The sequence below is a fragment of the Sabethes cyaneus genome, chromosome 2 (assembly GCF_943734655.1).
Source record: "Sabethes cyaneus chromosome 2, idSabCyanKW18_F2, whole genome shotgun sequence".
Taxonomy (NCBI): domain Eukaryota; kingdom Metazoa; phylum Arthropoda; class Insecta; order Diptera; family Culicidae; genus Sabethes; species Sabethes cyaneus.
Window position 1 is genome coordinate 225684803 of NC_071354.1, and position 21185 is coordinate 225705987.

Genomic DNA, 21185 nt, shown 5'->3' on the forward strand with positions numbered 1-21185 from the left:
CCATCAGCTGAGTGTTTATTCAAATGAAGTCAATCTGAATTTTTTAATTAAAATTTAGCAAATCGTTTCTACCTAGTTTGAGTAGATTATTAGAGAATGAAATTTCGGACAGCGGATCAAGAATCAGCAGCACACCGTGCCGTGCATTGGTTTATATCACTTCGAACATTTATATTCACCTTTCGCCAATACTGCTAGCACCAATCGGCGTTGTTTACAATGCTACGTCTGAGTAAATTTATTGAGCAACGGCTATTCTAATTCCCAGCAGATAGAAAATCTGCGAAAATGCTTATATTCCTAGGAAACAAATTTCAATTATCGAACTGTCCTCTACCGACAGAGAAAGAGAGGGGATTGTTCTAGTCCGTTCATTTGACTTTCAACTTCTTCAAATTATGCTGCCGACAGTAATCCTGATACCACTTCTCGTACCACAGGGCCGCATTAGACACTGCCTTTTCCTCGCTATAGATAGGTTCATAATCCAGATAGATAGACGCTCGGATCCGATTGTACAGCAGAATCGATGACATATACGAAAGCAGACCGCACGGAGGGAAACTCAGTTTAATTTTCACAATCGGATTAAGCGCTTTAATCAGCAGCTCCAGCAGGAAAGCCAAAAAGAAGGATAGAAACAGCGGGATCTGATACCAGGACGGTCGGAGCTTAAGTGTTTCATTAGCTCGGGATAAGCGCTGACAGAACCGGGTGGTGTCCTCGATGCCGGACTCGTCCGTAACGAACACCGGGTAGCCAGCGATGTCCTGTGGCCTACTGGCCAGCGCCTCTTTTGCCCGATAGTGCGCCCAGGCCGCATTCCCGGCATACAGCAGCTGCTGCTTACCGCCCGGTCCGGCAATCTTTGGAATGTCACCGCCAAAACGCATCGCCACCCGAATGATGGTGGGCACAAAACGCTGGTCACCCTCGCCAAACATTATCGGCGGTCGAATTGCGATCGTTTTCAGCGTCTCTGTAATTGAAATTTACGGCATTAAGTAGTGTTCGGTGCAACTTTTCTGCTGAAAATTTACGGAACAGGAAAACAGACGAAACTAGTTAGTTCTGAATTGACCACTTGATAGTAATCCACCATTGTTGGTGACTGGAAAAAAGTCTCTTTCGTCGATTGTCGAACATTATTCAAACCAAATCCAAAACTGCGTTTTCTGTTAAAACATCTTACCTCCATTCGCTAAGGCTGTGCCATTCGCCTCCAGAACCAAATTCTCCGCCTTGAGCTTGGACGGGGCATACCCCGGAATCTGGAATTCGCTCTCCTTGCTAGGAATCTTTGTTTTCGGCTCAGTTTGGTTGCACACGATTGTGAAGTTAGCCCTGCCCAGGTACGGGGTCATATGAATTAGGCAATCGCTGGTAAACACCAACCGTGGTACGTTGTACTTCCGGCACAGGTCGATCACCGTCTGTGTACCGTCGACGTTAACCCGCTGCAGCTCCTTGTAGTTGGGCGGAAAGTCAAAGTTAATGTACGCCGCCATGTGAAACACGCAATCGACTCCCTCGAAAGCGGACTCAATCTTGGCTGGCTGGCAGATGTCACCGACGAACGAAACGACCTTGCTATCGTCGAAGTGTCCTACGGAGAGGAAGGAAAAATTAAGTAATTTAAAAGTAAGTGCTTTTCATCATTGACAAAACATACCTATTGTGTTTTCAAATGGCTTCAAATCGACTACGCGGATTTCACGAATTTTGGAATCACGCTCTTGGAGTGTTTTAACCAAATGCTGACCGAGGAATCCGGCTCCACCTGGAAAACGAAAATTGAAGCGATAGTGAATAAGTCCGTAATTTTCATATCATTTGTGTTTTCTCTACTATAATTTTAAATTTTTTCGATTTTCATTTATCGTCATCAATGTTTCATCTTTTCTCTTCGATTTTAGGTTTCTGATCTTTCACCGTCCAGTTTCCATGTTTCAACTTTCATCTTCTGTCTTCCAATTATCTCCTACCTCATGTCTTATTTAAACCTTCAACATTCTTCTCTCTTTTCCCATTTTTTACTTTTTGTCATTTTCTCCTTCACCTTCTCATTTTTATCTCTTTTATTCTTTTCAACGTTGATTTTTGTGGCACCATCTTTTATCTTTCATATTTTAGCGATTCTTTACATTTTTTTAATCTTCTCTAATCTTTTCATTTGTCCCGAGGATGTCTTTGATATTTTTACAAACTTATCATAAATTACATTGCTTGCAAAACCTTTATATATTCATATTTACAATATAAATTTGCCCTTTAAATTCATATTCAGCTTTTACATGCTTTTTTTCACCCCCAACTATATTTTTAACCTTCAGTCTTCAGCACTCCGTTCTTAGGGATCACCTTAGCTTTTTCTGTCTTTAGCTTTCATCTTCAGTTTTGCGTACTCCGTCTTCCGTTTTCCATCTCGCATTCTCTCTGTTCAGTCTTCAGACTCTTATCTTCTATTTTCCGTTTTCTGTCTTCCGTCTTCTGCCCTTCCTCTACCGTGTTCTGTCTTCCGTCGTCCGTCTTTCGTCTTTCGCCTTTCGTCTTTCGTCTGTCGTCTTCGTCTTTCGTCTTTCGCCTTTCATCTTTCGTCTTTCGCCTTTCGTCTTTCGTCTTCTGTCTCCTATCTTCTGCCCTTCACTTCCTGTCTTTAGCTATCATTTTATATTTTCTTATTCTTCATTTTTTATTTTTCATCTTTTATGCTTCATTTTTTCATTCTTCTATTTATCATTTTAAACAGTTTAATCGTCATTTTCTGATTCTTTATTTCTCATTTTTTTATTGCTTCATTTCGTATTTGTTCGTTCATCATTTTTTCATTCATTATTTTGTAATTCTTCATTTTTTTTTTCACTCAATTTGTAACTTCATTTTTTCATATATTTTTTCATTTGTCCTATTGTTAGTTTTCACTTTTCTGTTTTTATCTTTTTCTCATTCGTCAATTTTTCAACTTTCGTTTTTCATTTATTCTCGCAAGTTCATTTTTCATTCTTCATTTATTCACTCTTTATTTCTTCATATTTCCTTTTTCATTCTTCAATTTCTCATTCTTCATTTTTTATTCGTTATGTGACTATTCTTGATTTCTACAATCTCCACTTTTTCCTTCATCATTTTCGCACATTCATTTTTTCATTAAATTAAATCAACGCTTACACCGCTCCCGCAGGCGTAAAAGAAACAGCCCCCGTTGCAGTGTGCAGACATTCTGCTACCCACACACTAGCGCACGCACACCCTCACATCGTCTTCCTGCTTAGCTTATTCGCGATTCAAAAAGCGCATGAGCAATCAGCTGCCCGTGAAGCTAGTGGCTCATTGGGATACAAATTTTGCATTACTTTTTTTTTCTTTGTCATATTCACCATCGATACTACCCACGGGCGGGAGTACGAACCCTCGCGAATAATAGGTATCAGCAGCGCAGGCTACAACGACGAACGAGAGCGCCAACTGTAGCTGTTAGCTAAACATACACCCGCAAAAATTCGTTGCAGTGCATGAATAGATAAGAGCAGGATGCTTATGCCGGCGCGTTTGTTAGAATGAGTGTGAGGAAATTAGACCACACGAGTGTAGGCTTCGAAACATTTCTTCTTTCTTTATTTTTGACGTAGGACTACGTCTTACGGCAAGTTTTGAGATAGGGTGTCATTCCAAAATATCGAAAAATGCGCGCGTCACGAAAAACGAAAGGTTTTGAGCGCTAATAGCTCAGTGGTTTCCCGATCGATTTTCAATATTCTTACACCAATCGATCGGAAAATCTTCTAAGAATTGACCCAAATGAAGAAAAGTATGGATTCTTGATGTTGAACTATTGAAAAATTGAAAATAATGAATCTATGTTTCACCAGAATTCTCGCTTCGTGATTGGTTGGAAGATTCTTTACGATGTCTAAACCTATACCAATTTGATATCTGTGCTTGGGAAGTAAGCCAAAACAAGTGGCAAAGTTTCCTCATTTCAACAAGATTTCTTAACACCGCGATTAAACCTAGACCATTTTGATGTCCTTGCTTGGGAAGTACGCCAGAAAGAGTGACAAAGCCCCCTCGTGCCAACAGATTTCTTACGAACGCGATTAAACCTAGTCCAATTTGATGTCTGTGTTAGGGAAGTGTGCCAGACAAAATGACAGAAATTCGTTGCCCCGACAGATCGCAAATTCTTTACTGCGAAACGAATAAACCTCGGTGAATTTGATATCTGTGTTGGAAAAATGTGCTACAACTGTAGTGTTCGGTTATTATACGGCTCTGTATGAATACGCATGCTTGCCGTTTCATTAGACGTGTAGTGAAAAGATGTGCTGTTGATAAAATAGAATTGAATTGGTAAAATCCCTTCAACGTGGGGAACCATGGGCAATAAAAACAATCTTTAATGTCAGTAAGGTAGCAGGAAATCAATAGTTTGTGTTCTTGATTTTGTTAAATTGGTTTCAAATGCACAATCTTTTGAGAATTGAACGTATGCAATGTTACTACTTTGATAAATGTTACATACAACGCATGTAGCATGTTTATTTATTTATTTACTACTAGCTGACCCGACAAACTTCGTATTGCCACAAATTAACCTGTGTTGTACATAAATCATGAATCTCGCATGATCTTTGTCACTATCTCGAGTTTTGCAAGCCCCCCAGTGGGCGGCGCTTCCGACGGCGGGTCACCGGCAACACTCGCGACCGGCTCGTCCTGAATGATCTAGTGTTACTATAGATAGTTTTTGTGGTCTTGTTATTGATTAATGTTTTATGGAAGAGTCTCGAATTTCTCGAGTTGGATTAGTTTTTGAGTTTCGCAAAAATTTCTGTTTTATTTGTATGAGAGTCCATATCCCCCTACCACAGGGGTGAGAGGTCTCTAACTATCATAAAATAAATTCAAGACTCAAAAATCCCCTACATGCTAAATTTGGTTCCATTTGCTTGATTAGTACTCAAATTATAAGGAAATTTGTATTTCATTTGTATGGGAGCCCACCCTCTTAAAAGGGAAAGGGGTCGTAATACACCACAGAAAAAAAATTCTGCCATCTAAAACTCTCACATGCCAAATTTGGTTCCATTTGCTTGATTAGTTCTAAAGTTATGAGCAAATTTGTATTTCGTTTGAATGGGAGCCCCCCCCCCCCTCCTAAAAAGGTAAGAAGTCCTAATTCATAATGGGAAAAATGGTTGCCTCCAAAAACACCCACATGCCAAATATGGTTCCATTTGCTTGATTAGTTCTCGAATTATGAGGAAATTTGTATTTCATTTGTGTAGAAGCCCCCCCTCTTAGAGTGAGGAGGGGTCCTAATTCACCGTAGAAAATTTTCCTGCCCTCGAAAACCTTCACATGCCAAATTTGGTTCCATTTGCTTGATTAGCTCTCGAGTTATGAGGAAATTTGTATGGAAGCCCCCCCTCTTAAAGGGGAGAGGAGTTACAATTCCCCTTATAAAGAGGGAGGGGTCTCAATTTACCATAGAATAAATTCTTGTCACCGAAAATACCCACATGCCAAATTTGGTTCTATTTGCTTGATTAGTTCTCGAGTTATGAGGAAATTTGTATTTCATTTGTATAGGAGCCCCCCTCCTAAAGTGGGGAGAGGTTCTTATTCATCATAGAAAAAATTCTTGCCTCCAAAAACACCTACATGCCAAATTTGGTTCCATTTGCTGGATTAGCTCTCGAGTTATAAGGAAATTTGTATTTCGTTTGTATAGGAGCCCCCCCCCCCCCCACTTAAAGTGGGGAGGGGTCCCAATTCATCATAGAAAAAAATTTTGTCTCCGAAAACACATACATGCCAAATTTGGTTCCATTTGCTTGATTAGTTCTCGAGTTATGAGGAAATTGGTATTTCATTTGTACAGGAGCCCCCCCTCTTAAAGTGAGGAGGGGTCCTAATTCAACATAGAAAATTTTCTTGCCTTCGAAAACTTTCACATGCCAAATTTGGTTCCATTTGCTTGATTAGTTCTCGAGTTATGAGGAAATTTGTATGGAAACCCCCCCTCTTAAAGGGGAGAGGAGTTATAATTCCCCTTATAAAGAGGGGAGGGGTCTCAAATTACCCTAGAATAAATTCTTGTCACCGAAAACACCCACATGCCAAATTTGGTTCTATTTGCTTGATTAGTTCTCGAGTTATGCAGAAATTTGTGTTTCATTTGTATGGGAGCCCCCCCTCTTAGTGGGGGGAGGGGTCTCTAACCATCACTAAAACCTTTCCTGGCCCCAAAAACCTCTACACGCAAATTTTCACGCCGATTGGTTCAGTAGTTTTTGATTCTATAAGGAACACAGGACAGACAGACAGACAGACAGACAGACAGACAGACAGACAGACAGAAATCCTTCTTTATAGGTATAGATTTGATGGGGCTTTCAACCGTTGGTTGGTTCGCCCCAAATGTAGCATGTCTATATGTTGCATATAGCACGTATATATGAAGAATCGAATGATTACAAGCATGAATACATGCTACTATCACTATAAAGAGACTTATGTAGTCCTGCGTCACCTATATATGCGGTAGTGTCTTCTACACAACCCCTCTGATTTTTTCTTTCTGTTTCTTGCTATTCTTCATTTTTTCGTCCTTAATTTTTATATTTTAATCTTTCCAATTTTTTATTCTTCAATTCTATAATAATAAAGACCTGATTTTTTTTTATTGTATGTATTTTTCTTTTGTTTTCTTGTTTTATTTCTTATTTTTTATTTTTTTAGTTTTTCATGGTTTAGTTTTAGCTTTCTTTACTTTTGCATGGTTAATTTCAATTCTTCATTTTTTCATTCATTTTTTCACTCAATTTCGCCACATAATTTTTTCGCACAATTTTTTATTTATCGTTTTTCCATTCTTCATTCTTCATTCTTCATTCCTTATTCATTTTTATTCTTCATTTTTCATTCTACTTTATTCATTTTCACTCTTGTTCAATTTTTATGTTTGATTTTTAATTTTTGCTTTTTGGTTTTTGCCCTTTGCTGTTCGCTTTTTACTTTTTGCCTTTTACCTTTTGCCTTTCACCTTTGGCTATCGCCGTTTGCCATTTGCCTTTTGCTTTTTCCGTTTTGTTTTTTATTTATGATTCATGATTTAAGATTTAAGATTTAAGATTTAAGATTTAAGATTTAAGATTTAAGATTTAAGATTTAAGATTTAAGATTTAAGATTTAAGATTTAAGATTTAAGATTTAATATTTTAAGATTTAAGATTTAAGATTTAAGATTTAAGATTTAAGATTTAAGATTTAAGATTTAAGATTTAAGATTTAAGATTTAAGATTTAAGATTTAAGATTTAAGATTTAAGATTTAAGATTTAAGATTTAAGATTTAAGATTTAAGATTTAAGATTTAGGATTTAAGATTTAAGATTTAAGATTTAAGATTTAAGATTTAAGATTTAAGATTTAAGATTTAAGATTTAAGATTTAAGATTTAAGATTTAAGATTTATGATTTATGATTTATGATTTATGATTTATGATTTATGATTTATGATTTATGATTTATGATTTATAATTATGATCCAGAGTTAACATTATTCAAAAAAAAATTCAGGAAGATTGCGGAAAAATTATTGCACGTATTTTTCGTTTTCACTTTTGAAGAAACAGGACATCTAGAACAAAATGATTGACCTAAAAGTTTTTCTTAAAGTAATTTATTGTCCAGTTTTTAGTGGAGCTCCTCCAGATAATTATTTTTGCATGAAAATCAAAACTTGAGCTTCTCCTAAGTACACTTTCATGAAAAATTAGTCATTAGCTTGATCGTATCGGTTATACAATGTTGCCCGCTAAGGAGTTCAATCGTGCTTTTTTAGTCGATAATTACAATTCACTTTTAATTTGATTTTCTCGTCTGTTCTCAGTTTTTATTTCTGTCCTTCCATTTGTCACATCTAATTTGTTCTTTCTTTTGTCTTTTCATTTGTTCAAAAAGTTGTTTGCCTTTTTTTCTTTCTCGTTTCTTTGATTAATTTTTTTTAGTTTAATTTTTGTCGTCTAGTCTCCACCTCGTGTGGCTTTCTTAATTTACAATGAAGACAAGCATTTAAATAAATAAATAAGCACAAGTTGCCGTTATTCTATAACAAACCTTGTGGTTTGTTCAGCAAAAAGCTGCACAAGTCAATATTATCCATGACGAGAAATCCTTCCAATTTCCAATTTTAGTCTGTTTATTGTTTTCTAACATATGCAAACAAGAGAGTTTTCATCAAAGAAATACACCAATAAAAAAACTGATGAATGGCAAAGCAGCACGATTTGGGAAAATCTGAAAAATATAATTTACCCTTTCTTCGCCCTGTGATTGAGCGATACGCATGCCGGTCGGTTGTTTGAGTCAACACAGACAGACGCTAAACGGAGAGGTGTGACATTTGCACCTGTGAATTTCCCTATTGACTTTGCCAGCTCCAGCACTAGCACCGTCTGGCGAACGGAACCAGAAAACGAAAGCATAAAAAGCTGCTGCTGCCGCTGATGCTGCTTTTAAATATTTCAGAACGCGTGAAACATGACCACATGCTGGTTGTTTACCTACAGTGCTAATCGAAAGTTATTAATATCCATTTAATAGAATAATATGTTCATTCTTTCACAATACTGGTATTTTTTTCTAAACTTCTAAAATTTTTCATTCTTTTAGTTATTGCTGGTCCTTGCTTCCTGTTGGGGATGCACCGATGAACACAGGAAAGAGACATTTTTTATAATTTAGTAAAATTAAATGGAAAATATTTTTCTAGAAATTTATAAGACAGAAGCCATAGGTTCCATCTGATAAGAGGGCACCATAAATTCATTTCTTTTTTTCCGTCACTGTACCCAGCAGAGGTAGACGTTTGGAAATGGTTTTCATGCGTATAGCTCAGCGTCTGCCAGCGTCTGTTCAGCGATTCCGGGGTGCGCAGGAATTTACATCAATCGCAACGCATTCGTTTAATCAGCCAACTGGAAATCAAATAAATCATTGCCAAAAGTCCCCAGCCGCCACTGATTTGAAGCCGGAGTTCGTTTGCAACAACAGCAGCAGCATTTGCCTGCAAGGGTTCCACACAATCCCAAGCCGTTAACTGGCGTGACTTCATGTCAAGAGGCTTCATCTTCGGAAACCGCCAAAGCCACCTCGGTCGACGGTGGCAAAACCTGTCGGAAAACGGAGTAATAAAGCCCCTAGGTGGCAGATATCAACCCGTCTGTGATGCCGACAGGAGGACTCGCGAAAGTGCGCAGCAGAAAAAATCACTATTCACGATCGGTACAAATAAAAAAAAACGCCACCATCGAGGGAAAATCACGGTAAAAATGCTATGATTCTCGCAATTATGCCACCCCAATTCGCGCAGCCATTCATCAGGACCCGGTCAATGATCGCGTCGTCACTCTCTCATCTTCTTCTCCTGGTGAAATTTATTACAAATTCATTATGTTGATGGAATCATCGTCGTTTTTGATTTTGTATTTACACATAATTTGAATTTTAAATATAACGCAACACCAACACGATCCGCTTTATTGGATAGGTACAACCGCCTCCAGCCAGCCGGCATTGGGCGCGCCGGTGCGGTGATTGCGTTTGTTTTCGCAGAGCTGTTGGAATCAGCGCCAGCGCCCACTAGCGGGGTTTTCTTATCATCGAGAGAGAGTACACACGATTGAACCATTTTTTATGGTGTCCATTCACTTCGCTGGAATAATTATGTTAATTCTGTTATTTTATCTAGCAGATTATCGCACTGCTTTGGACTGAGCTTGTCCGACTGGTAGTGGAGATCCCTTCGGAAGTTATTCGAAACTAACTAACTTACAAAAATGCATGTTGTACTTAGAAAAGTGTATGTGAAACATGCTCTAATCTTTACGGGAATTGTAAAAAAATGGATCTAAATGCTGTTTGTATTCCATAAGGCGGCGGTAGTTTAATTAGTAAAACAGTCGGGTACAAACCGAAATATCGTGAGAACGAACCCCACCTGCCATCACCCCGATATATTTTTGGTCTACATCGAAATTTTCCAGCTTATCCATTAATCATTTTTCGCACCAGGCACTTCTTCACTTTTCAAAATAGTTTACGTCATGATCGTGTATAGTCATATAACAGTAAATAAAAAAATGTTTTTCTTGTTTATCTAATTCTAATCAATAACATAACATAACATAATGATAACATTTTTTATTGTTCCTGAGTTATAGCTGGAAAACTTGGTATTCTTGATAGGAATGATTCAAAATTACGTATCTTATACACCAAACAATACAAGCAGTTTTCAAGAGGTAGTCAGTCTTCAGGTGCTCTCCAGAAAAAGAAGCAAAGGAAGAAAAGTGAGACAGAGGGAGAAAACAGTAGAAGGGTCTGTGTTTCAGGGTGCAAAAGCAAGCTTGGCGTAAGACTACGAATGTATATTCTATAAATACTGTCCCTCCCGTTAATGTTGATACTACGGAGCTTTCTATATCTCTATTTTGTATGCAAATATCAAATTTGAAGATTATTAGCTGGAACTACAATTCGATACATCTACAATAATCGACGAATTCCAGCGCTTTGCATGGTTAACATTTAATCGGAGCTACATGTCAATTAACGAACAAGAATCGCGCTACTGGTTGAAAAAGTTATTACAAAAAATGTACCCAAAAAAATGTAATCCTAAAACCTAAAAGAAATTTGCGAGCATTTGAACAAGGCAAAAAATAAACGTTTTATGGTAAACCCAGCGGGGACGAAAAAATATCAATCGCTGGGTATTTACGTATTCTAAACTCGCTCTTTACAGCCCAGTACTCTCAGGGAAACAGCCAGTTGATGTTTATCATACCATTGCTCATAAAGATCATAGTATGCATTGGATTTGTGGATTTAAATCGCGCACTCTTCCAATGAAATAGCAACATGGTACATACATATAGAATTATATTACAACCGAACATTACAGCTGTAGCGCACTGCTCCAACACAGATTTCAAATTAATCTAGGTTTAAAAATCGCACAAAAAAATCCTCGATCTGTTGGGACGAGACAATTTTGTCACTTTTTCTGGCGTAGTACTTCCTAAGCAGATACATGAAATTGCTCCAGTTTAATCGTCGTAAAGAATATTCAACCCGTTAGAACGTAAGAGTCTTGTCATTTTTTCTGGCCCACTTCCCTAACACAGACATCAATTGGTCGTACGAAGAAAAAAACTTCGGACCTGTTGGGACGAGGGAGGTTTGTGACTTTTCTGGCGTACTTCCAAAGGAGAGACTTCAAATTGGACCTAGGTTTAAGCGTCGTAAAAAATCGCTTGCATTTTTTGATTTTTTGGAATACCTATACCAACTACCTTCATGAAAGACGTAGCTCCGCGTCAAAACGGCAAAGAGCACGAAGGAAAACATGTTACAAAAATAGGACAAATGGGTTAGACAACGAAGTCGCTTAGTTAGTTTCGAGGTACGATATCTAACAAGCCAGTCGTCGTATGTTCGAATCTCGGCTGAGAGAGGCCCGTGGAGTCAATAAGATCGTAGCAACTAGTCCTGCAATTGTCCTGTTTATCAACAGCTGCCTGCGAAGTCTGTCGTACAAAAACAGAAGATAAAGTTTCGATAACGGAATGTAGTACCTAGGCTTTGCTTTGCTTTGTCGATAAAGAAGGGTCAAGCCTTAGAAAGGACGTTGATTCCCATGGCTTTGCGTTTTTTTGAGTTAGAAAACGAGAAAAAACGCGCAGGAAAATAGGAAAAAAAACTGTCACGAAAAAAAAGAAAACGAACGAACGAAAGAAAACGAGAAAAGATAGAATAAAGAAAACAGGAGAAAAAAAAGGAAAAACGAGGTGACTGAACCGGAAAAAGATGAAGAACGGAGAACAATAAAAAAATAAAATGGGAGAAAAGATAAAAGAACCCTAAAGAAACCGAGAAAGAACATGAAGATAAACATAAAACGGCAAAAAATGGGACAACGAAGGAAAAAATGAGATAGAAAAAGAGATAACATGCGAGTGGGGGAATGGAGAAACGAGAACAGAAAAAGAAGAAAAACGAGACAGAAAGGAAATAAAATGGGGAGGAATAAAAGAAAACAGTAGACCAAAGGGATAAAACGAAAAAGAAATACAAAACGAAAGGGAAAAAATCAGGACTTAAGAGGAAGAACAAAACGAAAAAAAAACAAACGACGAACGAACGATAATCGGGATAAAAACGATATGAAAAGCGAAAAAAGACGAAAACCGGGACCGAAAAAGAGAAAAAACGTCAAAAAGGGGTAGAAAATGACAAAGAATGAGACAAGAAAACAGTAGAAACGGACCTCAAAACGGGGAAAACGGAAGAAAGACGAAAAGCGGAACAAAGAAAATTTAGGACGAAGAAAATGAACGTAAAATAGGACAGGAAAAGAAAGAAAAATGAAAAGTAAACAAAGATAGAAGAAAGAAAGGGAATACGGAACAGAAACAAGAGAAACCAAAGGGGAAAACAAACATAAAAAGAACGGGAAAAGAGAAAAATGGGAAAGAGGCCAAAATGGATATAAAAGGAGATATATGAGACAAAAAAACGGGAAAATGGGACAGAAAGAAAGAAAATAAAAAGAGGAAAAACAGACTACAGTAAAAGGTAAAACGGAAAAGAAAAGATGAAAGTAAGATAAAAAAGATACCCGGAGAAAAAAGAGAAAATAACAAGTCAAAACATGTACGGAAAACGGCATCAAAAAGAATAAAACGTAACAGACGAAGACAAGAAACAAGAAGGTAGGAAGATAAAAAGAGTTAGAAAAATATGAAAACTGAAAACGAATAAAAGGGAAAAGGAGAAGAAAAAAGACAGAAACCTTGAAAGAATATAGCGAAAAACGAGTGAAAAGCATACGGAAAAACTGAACTGGAAATAAGAAAAAATGAAACTGGAAGCGAAGAAAAATAAAACAATGAAACAGGAAACACGAGATAGGAAAACGAGAGAAATAGAAATAAATCGGATAAAAACTAAGAGCAAAATCCAAGAAAACGATACAGAAAAATAGAAAAACAGAACAAAAAGTGAAAAAATAGGACCAGAAACAGAAAAACGTCAAAACATGCGAGAGAATAAAACGAAAAGTATCAAGCCTAAGCGTCTAATTTCGAGCCCATGTGCGAGTTCATGGAAAAAGAAAAGATAAGGACAAAACCAGGGAGCCGTAGAATAGACCAACGAGAACAGAATGAGAACGAGACAGAAATAGAATAAAATGGGGAGAAAAAATGCAAAAAATGTACAAAGGAAATGTAAAAGAAAAACAGAACTTGACAGGAAAGGAAGAAAAGAAAGACATAAAACGGAACAAACGAAAGCGTAAAAAAGACGAAAACCGGGATCGAAAAAAAAATAAAAGTTGAAAGGAGTGGAAAATGACAAAGGACGAGACAGGAAAAGAGGAAAAACGGTTCTGAATACGGAAAAAAAGGAAGAAGAAAAATGAAAAGCTGAATAGAGGAAATTTTAAACTTAGGAAAAGGGTGAAAAATGAAACAGGAAAAAGAGAGAAACAGAAAAAGAAGAGAAAAAAGTGGGCAGAAAAAAGAAAAAAACCAAAAGGAAAATAAGGAAAAACGGGACCTGCAAGGGCATACGTAACAGAAAATAAGGAAAACCAAAAGAGAAAAGATGAATAAGGCCATTGCAAATTATTTTTAAAGTTTTTGTCGACCACCCCCCCCCCCCCCCTCCCCCTCTTGTAAATTGGCTTGAAAAATCGGTGGGCAAAAAATTAATTTGTAGGAAATAAGTTTTTTTTATAATTTTTTTTTATAAAATCAATTGTCTGTGGGTTCTAAATCTCGAAAAATGAGTGTACGAATTGCGTTAACGCTTCTAGTACGAAATAAAAATGGAAATTCAAACAGTGGAATTTCCGAAAATCTGCCAAAAAAAATTTTTTTCGTTTTTGTCTTTTTTCGCATGTTTTTACATGAAAAATAATAACGTATATATTAAAAGCAAGAATAGATTTGGTTTTCACGTTTAAACTTTCAGTAAAACTGCCTAAAATCCATGTTTTTCGCTCGATTAAAAAATTCTCTTTGCTTTTCTTCTCCCCCCTTCAGTGGCCGAACACCGGAGGGACAAACACTTTTTAAAATATTTCTAATGGCCTAATGAGAAAGAAAAAATGAAAACCGGAAAAGGAAACGTGAAAAACGAGAAAGAGATCAAACGTAATATAAAAAGAGAAATATGGTACAAAAAACGAGAAAATCTGACAGAAAAAGAAGAGAAGAAAAACAGAAAAAGGACTTGAATGAACGGCTTGCGTTTAAAAAATCCTAATTATAACAACAACAACACAAACAGAAAATAAGGCTTAAAGTAAAAGAAATTAACAAATGGGAGATAAAAAAAACCAAAGAGGAAATAGAAAATAGGGGACCAAAAACAGAATAAAAAGGCAAAGTAGACGGAAAAACGGAGCATCAAAAAGAATAAAACAAGAACAGAGAGAGACGAGAAACGAGATAGAAAGAAGGTAAAAAGAGCTAGAAAAATACGAAAAAAGGGAAAAGGAGTAGAGAAATGACTGATAACGGGAAGAATATACTTAAAAATCAGTGAAAAGCATACGGAAAGACTGAACTAGTAATAAGAAAAAATGAAACAATAAACGGAGAAAAACGGAATAATGAAACAGAAAACACGGGATAGAAAAAAAGGAAAAAAAGAGGATAAATTGATGAAAAATAAAAACAAAACCCAAGTAAACAGTACAGAAAAGGAGAAAAACAGAGTAAATAGTGGAATAATAGGACCGAAAAAGAGAGAAATCAGAACAGAAAAGAGGTAAAACGTGTAAGAGAATAAAAGGAAAAATGTCAAAATTTATTTGAAGTAAAACTTCGTGTCTAATTTTGTGTCCATGTCCGGTTAGTAGTTAAATTTCAAGTTCAAATTAGTCCAAATTCAAGTCTAATTTGAAGTCCGATGTCAAGTTCAATTGAATGTCCGATTGTCCGATTTTAAGTCTACCGTGACCGCACCTAATTCTGCGCAGCTCCTAATTCTGCGCATTTTTCTTTATATAAGTATTTTTTAGCATTGTGCATAACTATGATCATTGCGTTATTTTTTTATAAATGTCTGTTGAATATTACGCCGTTATTCACAAACGGGCCATAATATTTGAGAGCGAAATAATTTAACGTGAAACATAAAGTATTTTTTATGGCAGAAAACATCGTCGTTAGCAGCAACGCTAAGATTATCCTTCTAAAAAATTAACAAATTTGGGATCGAAATTCTTTGCAATGATCAAATTAGCCAGCATAATTAGAAAGAATAATTAGTTTTAGTCATGTTTTAGACAAAAAGAGTGATTGCATGCATTGCTTTCCTTAGAAAAATGCGATGCAATAATGCGCAGATTTAGGCACAGACTTTTTATTCATGTGCCAAATTCTGCGCAGTAATGTATCCTACAAAAAAATTACGAAAGAATACGCAACCGCACCCAAATGGCTGAGGTATAGAGGCAAGAAAATTCAAGTAGAATCTTTAACTTGCATTGATTGGAATCCTGTGCTGTGTCTCGGGGTCCGAACCTACGAGCGCCAGTTCATGCAACGATGTCTTCTATTTTTTTTAAATGTCCAACCTCATGGGGCTGTCAGAGAGTGGGGAAGTGGTTTCTATATGAAAACACAATTTTTAGTATTAATCTAAAGTGTAATGTTAACTATGCAGAAAACCCGAATCAATTCGCCCTTAACATTATCGAGAATAAAATATTTAAAATGAGGCAATCAAAATGATAACAATATTCCTTTTCTACCCGGACAGCACAAGAAGGCCGGATCATGGATTTATTTATGGTAATAGCTAATGCCGGATTTTTTGGTGTGATTTCAGCGTATAAAGACATAAACAGTATGGCAGGAGTATTTATTTTCACTTTTTGAGTGCGCAGAATTAGGAGCAAACATGCGCAGAATTAGGAACATGGACAAGAAAGTGCGCAGAATTAGGCACCGTGGATAAGTTTACAAAACGAAAAATACACTCAATTGTTAGTCGACTTATAATTCCTATATTTTTTACCAGATATTATAGATCGTAGCACTACACGTTGCTGCTATCTACGTTGTTAATTTAAAAGTAGAATACTTAGAATAGCGGAAGAATCATAACAATGTCTTAACTGCGCAGAATATGGTACGTTCACGGTAATTTAATTCCAGTTTTAGGTTCAATTTTGACTTTTGGTTACTCGCAATGTTGTATTTTATACAACGCCTGTAAAACGTTACTTTATCACGGTATATTTCGGGACTCTAACAATAAATAAAGTTACTGTTTTCAGCAAGATTGACCAGCAGACCAAGATCTTTCAATTGGTGAACAAAGTTTTATAAGTTTTTCACCAAATGTCGTTAGCATTCGAATGAATTCCATTGTGTTTTAGCGTGCCTGTGAATCGAAGTTAGCTCAAGTAGCGAGAGGTAAAACCAAACTTTAACTCTGACTTTAAGTTAACTTAAATTTCAAACTCAACTCCAAGTCCAGTTTTAAGTAAAAATTTCAAATTCTTTTTAACTTCAATTTCATGGCTAATACCAAGCGAAATTTCAATCAAAATTACTCCAAATTTACGTCTAATTTCAATCCACTGTTAAGTCCAATTTCAAGTTCAATTTGAAGTAAAGCCTCGAGCTTAAATTGATACAAATTCAATTCTAGTTAATTGCCCTGTGTCAAGTCCGTTTTCCAGTCAAATTTCAACTCTCATTTCTAGTTCAATTTCAACTTTGATTATAAACCCAGTTGCACCCATAAGTCCGGAGTTTTCAACCTAATCGACTGGAATTTTTGTGATAAGTAACAAGTTATAAGTTTTTTACAAGATACAACATTCTTCAGAAAAATCGGATGCCCCACCTTTTATTTATGTCCGGGCACGCTAGTGTATTCGGATAATCCCAGAAACGACATTCACGAATCACATCAATCATTGGCACGTTGACCCAGATCAGGGTTCGTCGCTTGCTAGCGTTGAATGAAACTCCTTCAATCCCGTGAGTAGTAAAAACGAAATAAAAAAAGTACCTACACTTGTACGGTCCGAATCGGAAAAGTACGTGGTCTAAATATGACCATGAAGCCATTACCCCCGGCTCTTGCATTTCCTCTTTGCCAGTATTTACGTTTCGATTTTTCAATGTCAAATCATCTGGTAATATTGGTGCTCGTGCCCGTGTGAGTCGCATATGTATATTCCTGTGCATACTATCATAGGTAAAACACTGTTTTTATCGTAAATATTTTGTCGGCCGTGAACGTGTTGCGAATGTCGAATGAAATGATCACCCTCCCATGCCTGGAGCTGGATCATCTTCGTCGTTTACTTTTGCAGCAGCAGCAGCAGCAGTAGCACCTAGCAAGGTGAACTGAAGAAAGATAGCATCGTATTGTTAATTAACTTTCGGTGTAACGACACGGTCGGCCGGCCAAGCCGGTGCGGTGCGACGGTGCCGAGATCATGAACTGATCACTTTGGCAAGTGGAAACCGATTTCGACTGTCACGCTACTAGCTGAGTTGACTCAATCCTAATTTAGTGAAACTACAATGAAGAGATTTTTTCGGTAAACATTCGAAAGGTGGTTTCTATTTTGAAGGTTTGCTGTTACCTAACCCAGCTCGGTTGGTTTCACGCGACTCAGTTTTAGTCGCTGCTGAGGCTGCTGCGGCTGACTTAATCAATCTTCACAGTAAAACTTGTATTAGTGCTTCTATTATGGAAATGGAATAGCAGAGGCTGTGCCGGTCTAAGCTTAGTTAGCTTGTTTTCGAGTTTTTTTTTTTGGCATTTCATAACTGCGACTGTGTTGTCCTACATTGAAGTTGAACGGATAAACTCTTGAAACTTTTGCGAAACGTAATTCCTCTATGAATTCGCTGCTTTTTTTCTATAATGTAATGGTTCGCAGTTATTCTAAAACCTTCTCAAACTATTATCTAAGATACAATATACTAACGAGACTTGTTTCATTTTTCGTAATTGTACTTCTTAATTTTAAATTTCTGGTAATAAGATCGAAGTTGTTTATGGAACTTCAATACTGACAAGACACATAAAATCCACACATACTCACCGGTGATGAGAACAATTTCCGATGCATCCATCGTTGGTAGTTTTAGTTACGATCAGATTAACCTTAGCTGCTGCGTGTACTGCTAATGAGAAATTCCGCTGGAACGATCACCTTAAGCCACCCAGAGGCGATGTTATTTACCGATATAATTTTCACCTAAATCCACCTGATCGATCGACACCCTCCGAAGAGCAACGTAGCAATAAAAACTTTACGACTAATCCACACACAAAACTTTCATTGCCCCAAAAGTCGCCCCTAGTTCGAACGCAACACAAACTTGCTCACTTGCATAATTCGCCCTGCTTGGTCGGTAGGTAGGTACGTACCAATGTGTCACGTCATCCGATGGCCGATGGCTGACAATGCCGGACAGACACCTAGGTCGTATTTCGTGTTTCAGACACTTCCAAAATATTAAACGATCCAATCGCGTCGATCGATCGTCACCAACACCACACACTTCGCCAAGAAAACCGGGGCGTGCGAACGCGATCTCTTCCAAGCAACAACTGACTGGAGAGTCCCTGGCCTGGCTCTGACAAGCTCGAGGGCCGATCAATGCAGCGATCCACTACCACCAACCGCGATAAAAGTCGCGGCGATTTTCTCTCGGTCTCTTATTTTCAATTTTAGGGTTTTATTTTTCGGTTTTGTTTTTGATGACGCAAGAAAGGACGGTCGGCAAATGGTGTCGTGTCACCCAAATTGCGACCGTCTTGGACCGGATTGCTTTGTTGTTGCATAGTGAAATACATACTCGGAACTGGAATGCCGCATCAATGCAATGCAAGGCTAATTCTTAGAAATTTTGAGCACGTCTTTCAATTTATGAATGGTTTTACAAAATAATTTCCAATCCGAATTGAAAAACAATTAATTCAAAGTTCGTTAAAATGTAAATTAGCCATTTAATAAAACAAATTTAATTAGTTTTGAACGTAACTATTTTCTAACTTCGTTAATTGACAGGCAATTGGATGACTTCAAACAACAAAACATAATACGGAGTGTGTAAGGGCAGCTTTTTTTGTTAGGTTATATCACTTTAACACTTTTAGGTCATTCGTGACTTCTGCGTTGAAGCTACCGAATACCTTCGACAAAACAACCTCTGAAATTTTCATCCTTAAAAATAAAATCTAAGTGTCGTAGTGCTTTTCACAGTGTTGAAGACCATCCTCACATTGTTCATCGCTCACAATTTTGCAGGCGGGCTGCAAGAAATGGGACTGCACTCACTCTGGATACTGGGTTCGCCATAGAGCTGTGCGAGTTCATGGTTCATTCTCCGCCTCCAAACTTCGTTCTCCTGTATGCCGCAAAAGATCGTTTTTAGTACTCGTCTTTCGAAAACTTCGAGTACTCACTCGTAGGTCTTCCTCGAGCATTGTCCATATTTCATGTCGGTAGAGAACAACCGGACTAATAAGCGTCTTGTAAAAGATACACTTTGTACGACCGCAATTGCTTATGAAGCCCCCGATTTCCGCTGATTATACGCCTCCGAATCTCACGGCTTGTATCATTGCATTGTCCACCGTTAACAGTGAGCCAAGGTAGACAAATTCGTCGACCACCTCAAACTCATCATCGTCGACCATTATACTACTGACCAAGCTTTGTTTTAGACGTATTTACGAAGCCCTATATGTGATTAGAATGAACTTGACAATCCACCAGAAATCCGAATACAGCACTGTGTACCATCCGTCGTTAAATGAATCAGTTTGATGAGCTTCCTGGGGAAGCTGTTCGCGTCCATGATTTTCCAGAGCTCCTTCCGGTTGATGATATCATATGCACCTTTCAAGTCAACAAACAAATGGTGTGGTAACTCTGTGTTCATGGCCCTTTTTAAAGATCTATTTCTTTTTGGTAAGTTCTAGACCGACCTTCGACGAAGCCGGCTTAAGTTACCACAAATCTGTTCGTAATTGGTAATGGTTGGCGGAAAATGATTTAGGACAGCACTTTGTAGGCGGCATTGAGAACGGTGATCGCACAATAGTTCTCACAGTCCGGCTTGTCGCCATTTTTGTAGATCGGGCAGATAACCCCATCTTTCCACTCCTCCAGTAGCTGTTCCAAATTCTAACAATTGGCCGGTGCATACAAACTGCCAACTTTTATAATCCCATTTTAAAAAGCTCCGCTCCGATGTCATCTCTCCCAGCTGATTTATTGTTCTTTCGCTACATGATGGTCTGCGTCTCCTTATCTTCGCTTATCGTTGTGGAAGTGCTACTTCCACAAATCGGTCACCTCACGATCGTCCGTCAGAATACTGCCATTCTTATCCCGACACATTTCGGCTCGCGGCACCGCGGTACCGATCGTTGTCGTCGTCAGTTGCATAGACCTAAGGTGGCTCATCCTGTTTCAACCAGTCGGTTGCATTCAACTCAATTTTGGGTTACTGGGTTACTCGTCTCTATTTCCCAGGCGTTTCAGAAGGCGCAAGACCCAAGTTGAGCCATCTTGCGCGTTGGGTCTGGGTGCCCGTAGGGTTGTGGCAACCGTTTTCCTTATGACTGTTCGGTCCATCGTAACTTACCGACTTTCATCAGATGAACGATGGTCCGATGGTAGCAGTGTCTGCTGCTCGCGATTCATATACACTCAAGTTTCGTTTTACGTCCACTACCCTACTAGCACAGTGGTAACCGATTAATGACTAATTTCAGTCATAGATAGGTTGCAACAACTAGAAACGACAAAAGTGTGCTACTTGGGTATTATGGGACGTAAAAACAATCGGTCGTAAAAAGAGTGGACGTTTATTCAAATTTTAGACGTAAAACGAGACGACTTTTATTCAAATTTCGGACGTATAAATATTGAAGCAAAAAGAAATCACCTAGAATGAATGGACGTAAAAAGAGATTCTAGTGTACCTCCGTCGCTCTCCGCTTCCAGCTATTGCTCCGTCAAATATCGTCCGAAAGGCTGGCATGTCCTCCGTGAGCATCGTCCAATCCATAAAAACTACCGGTCTAATAAGGGCTGTGTACTTTGTCCGCATCGTACGG

General features: G+C 37.8%; 1 protein-coding gene across 1 annotated transcript; it reads right to left on the bottom strand.

Annotated features, from left to right (window-relative positions):
- Positions 1 to 232: 232 nt before the first annotated feature.
- Positions 233 to 18530, bottom strand: LOC128737729 (3 beta-hydroxysteroid dehydrogenase type 7). The gene is made up of 4 exons (XM_053832428.1): positions 18154 to 18530; positions 1673 to 1780; positions 1193 to 1606; positions 233 to 979 (listed from the first exon to the last, which is right to left on the bottom strand). Exons 1-4 carry the CDS (start codon positions 18182 to 18184, stop codon positions 372 to 374), a joined length of 1161 nt encoding a protein of 386 aa, XP_053688403.1. The 5' UTR covers positions 18185 to 18530; the 3' UTR covers positions 233 to 371.
- Positions 18531 to 21185: the final 2655 nt, after the last annotated feature.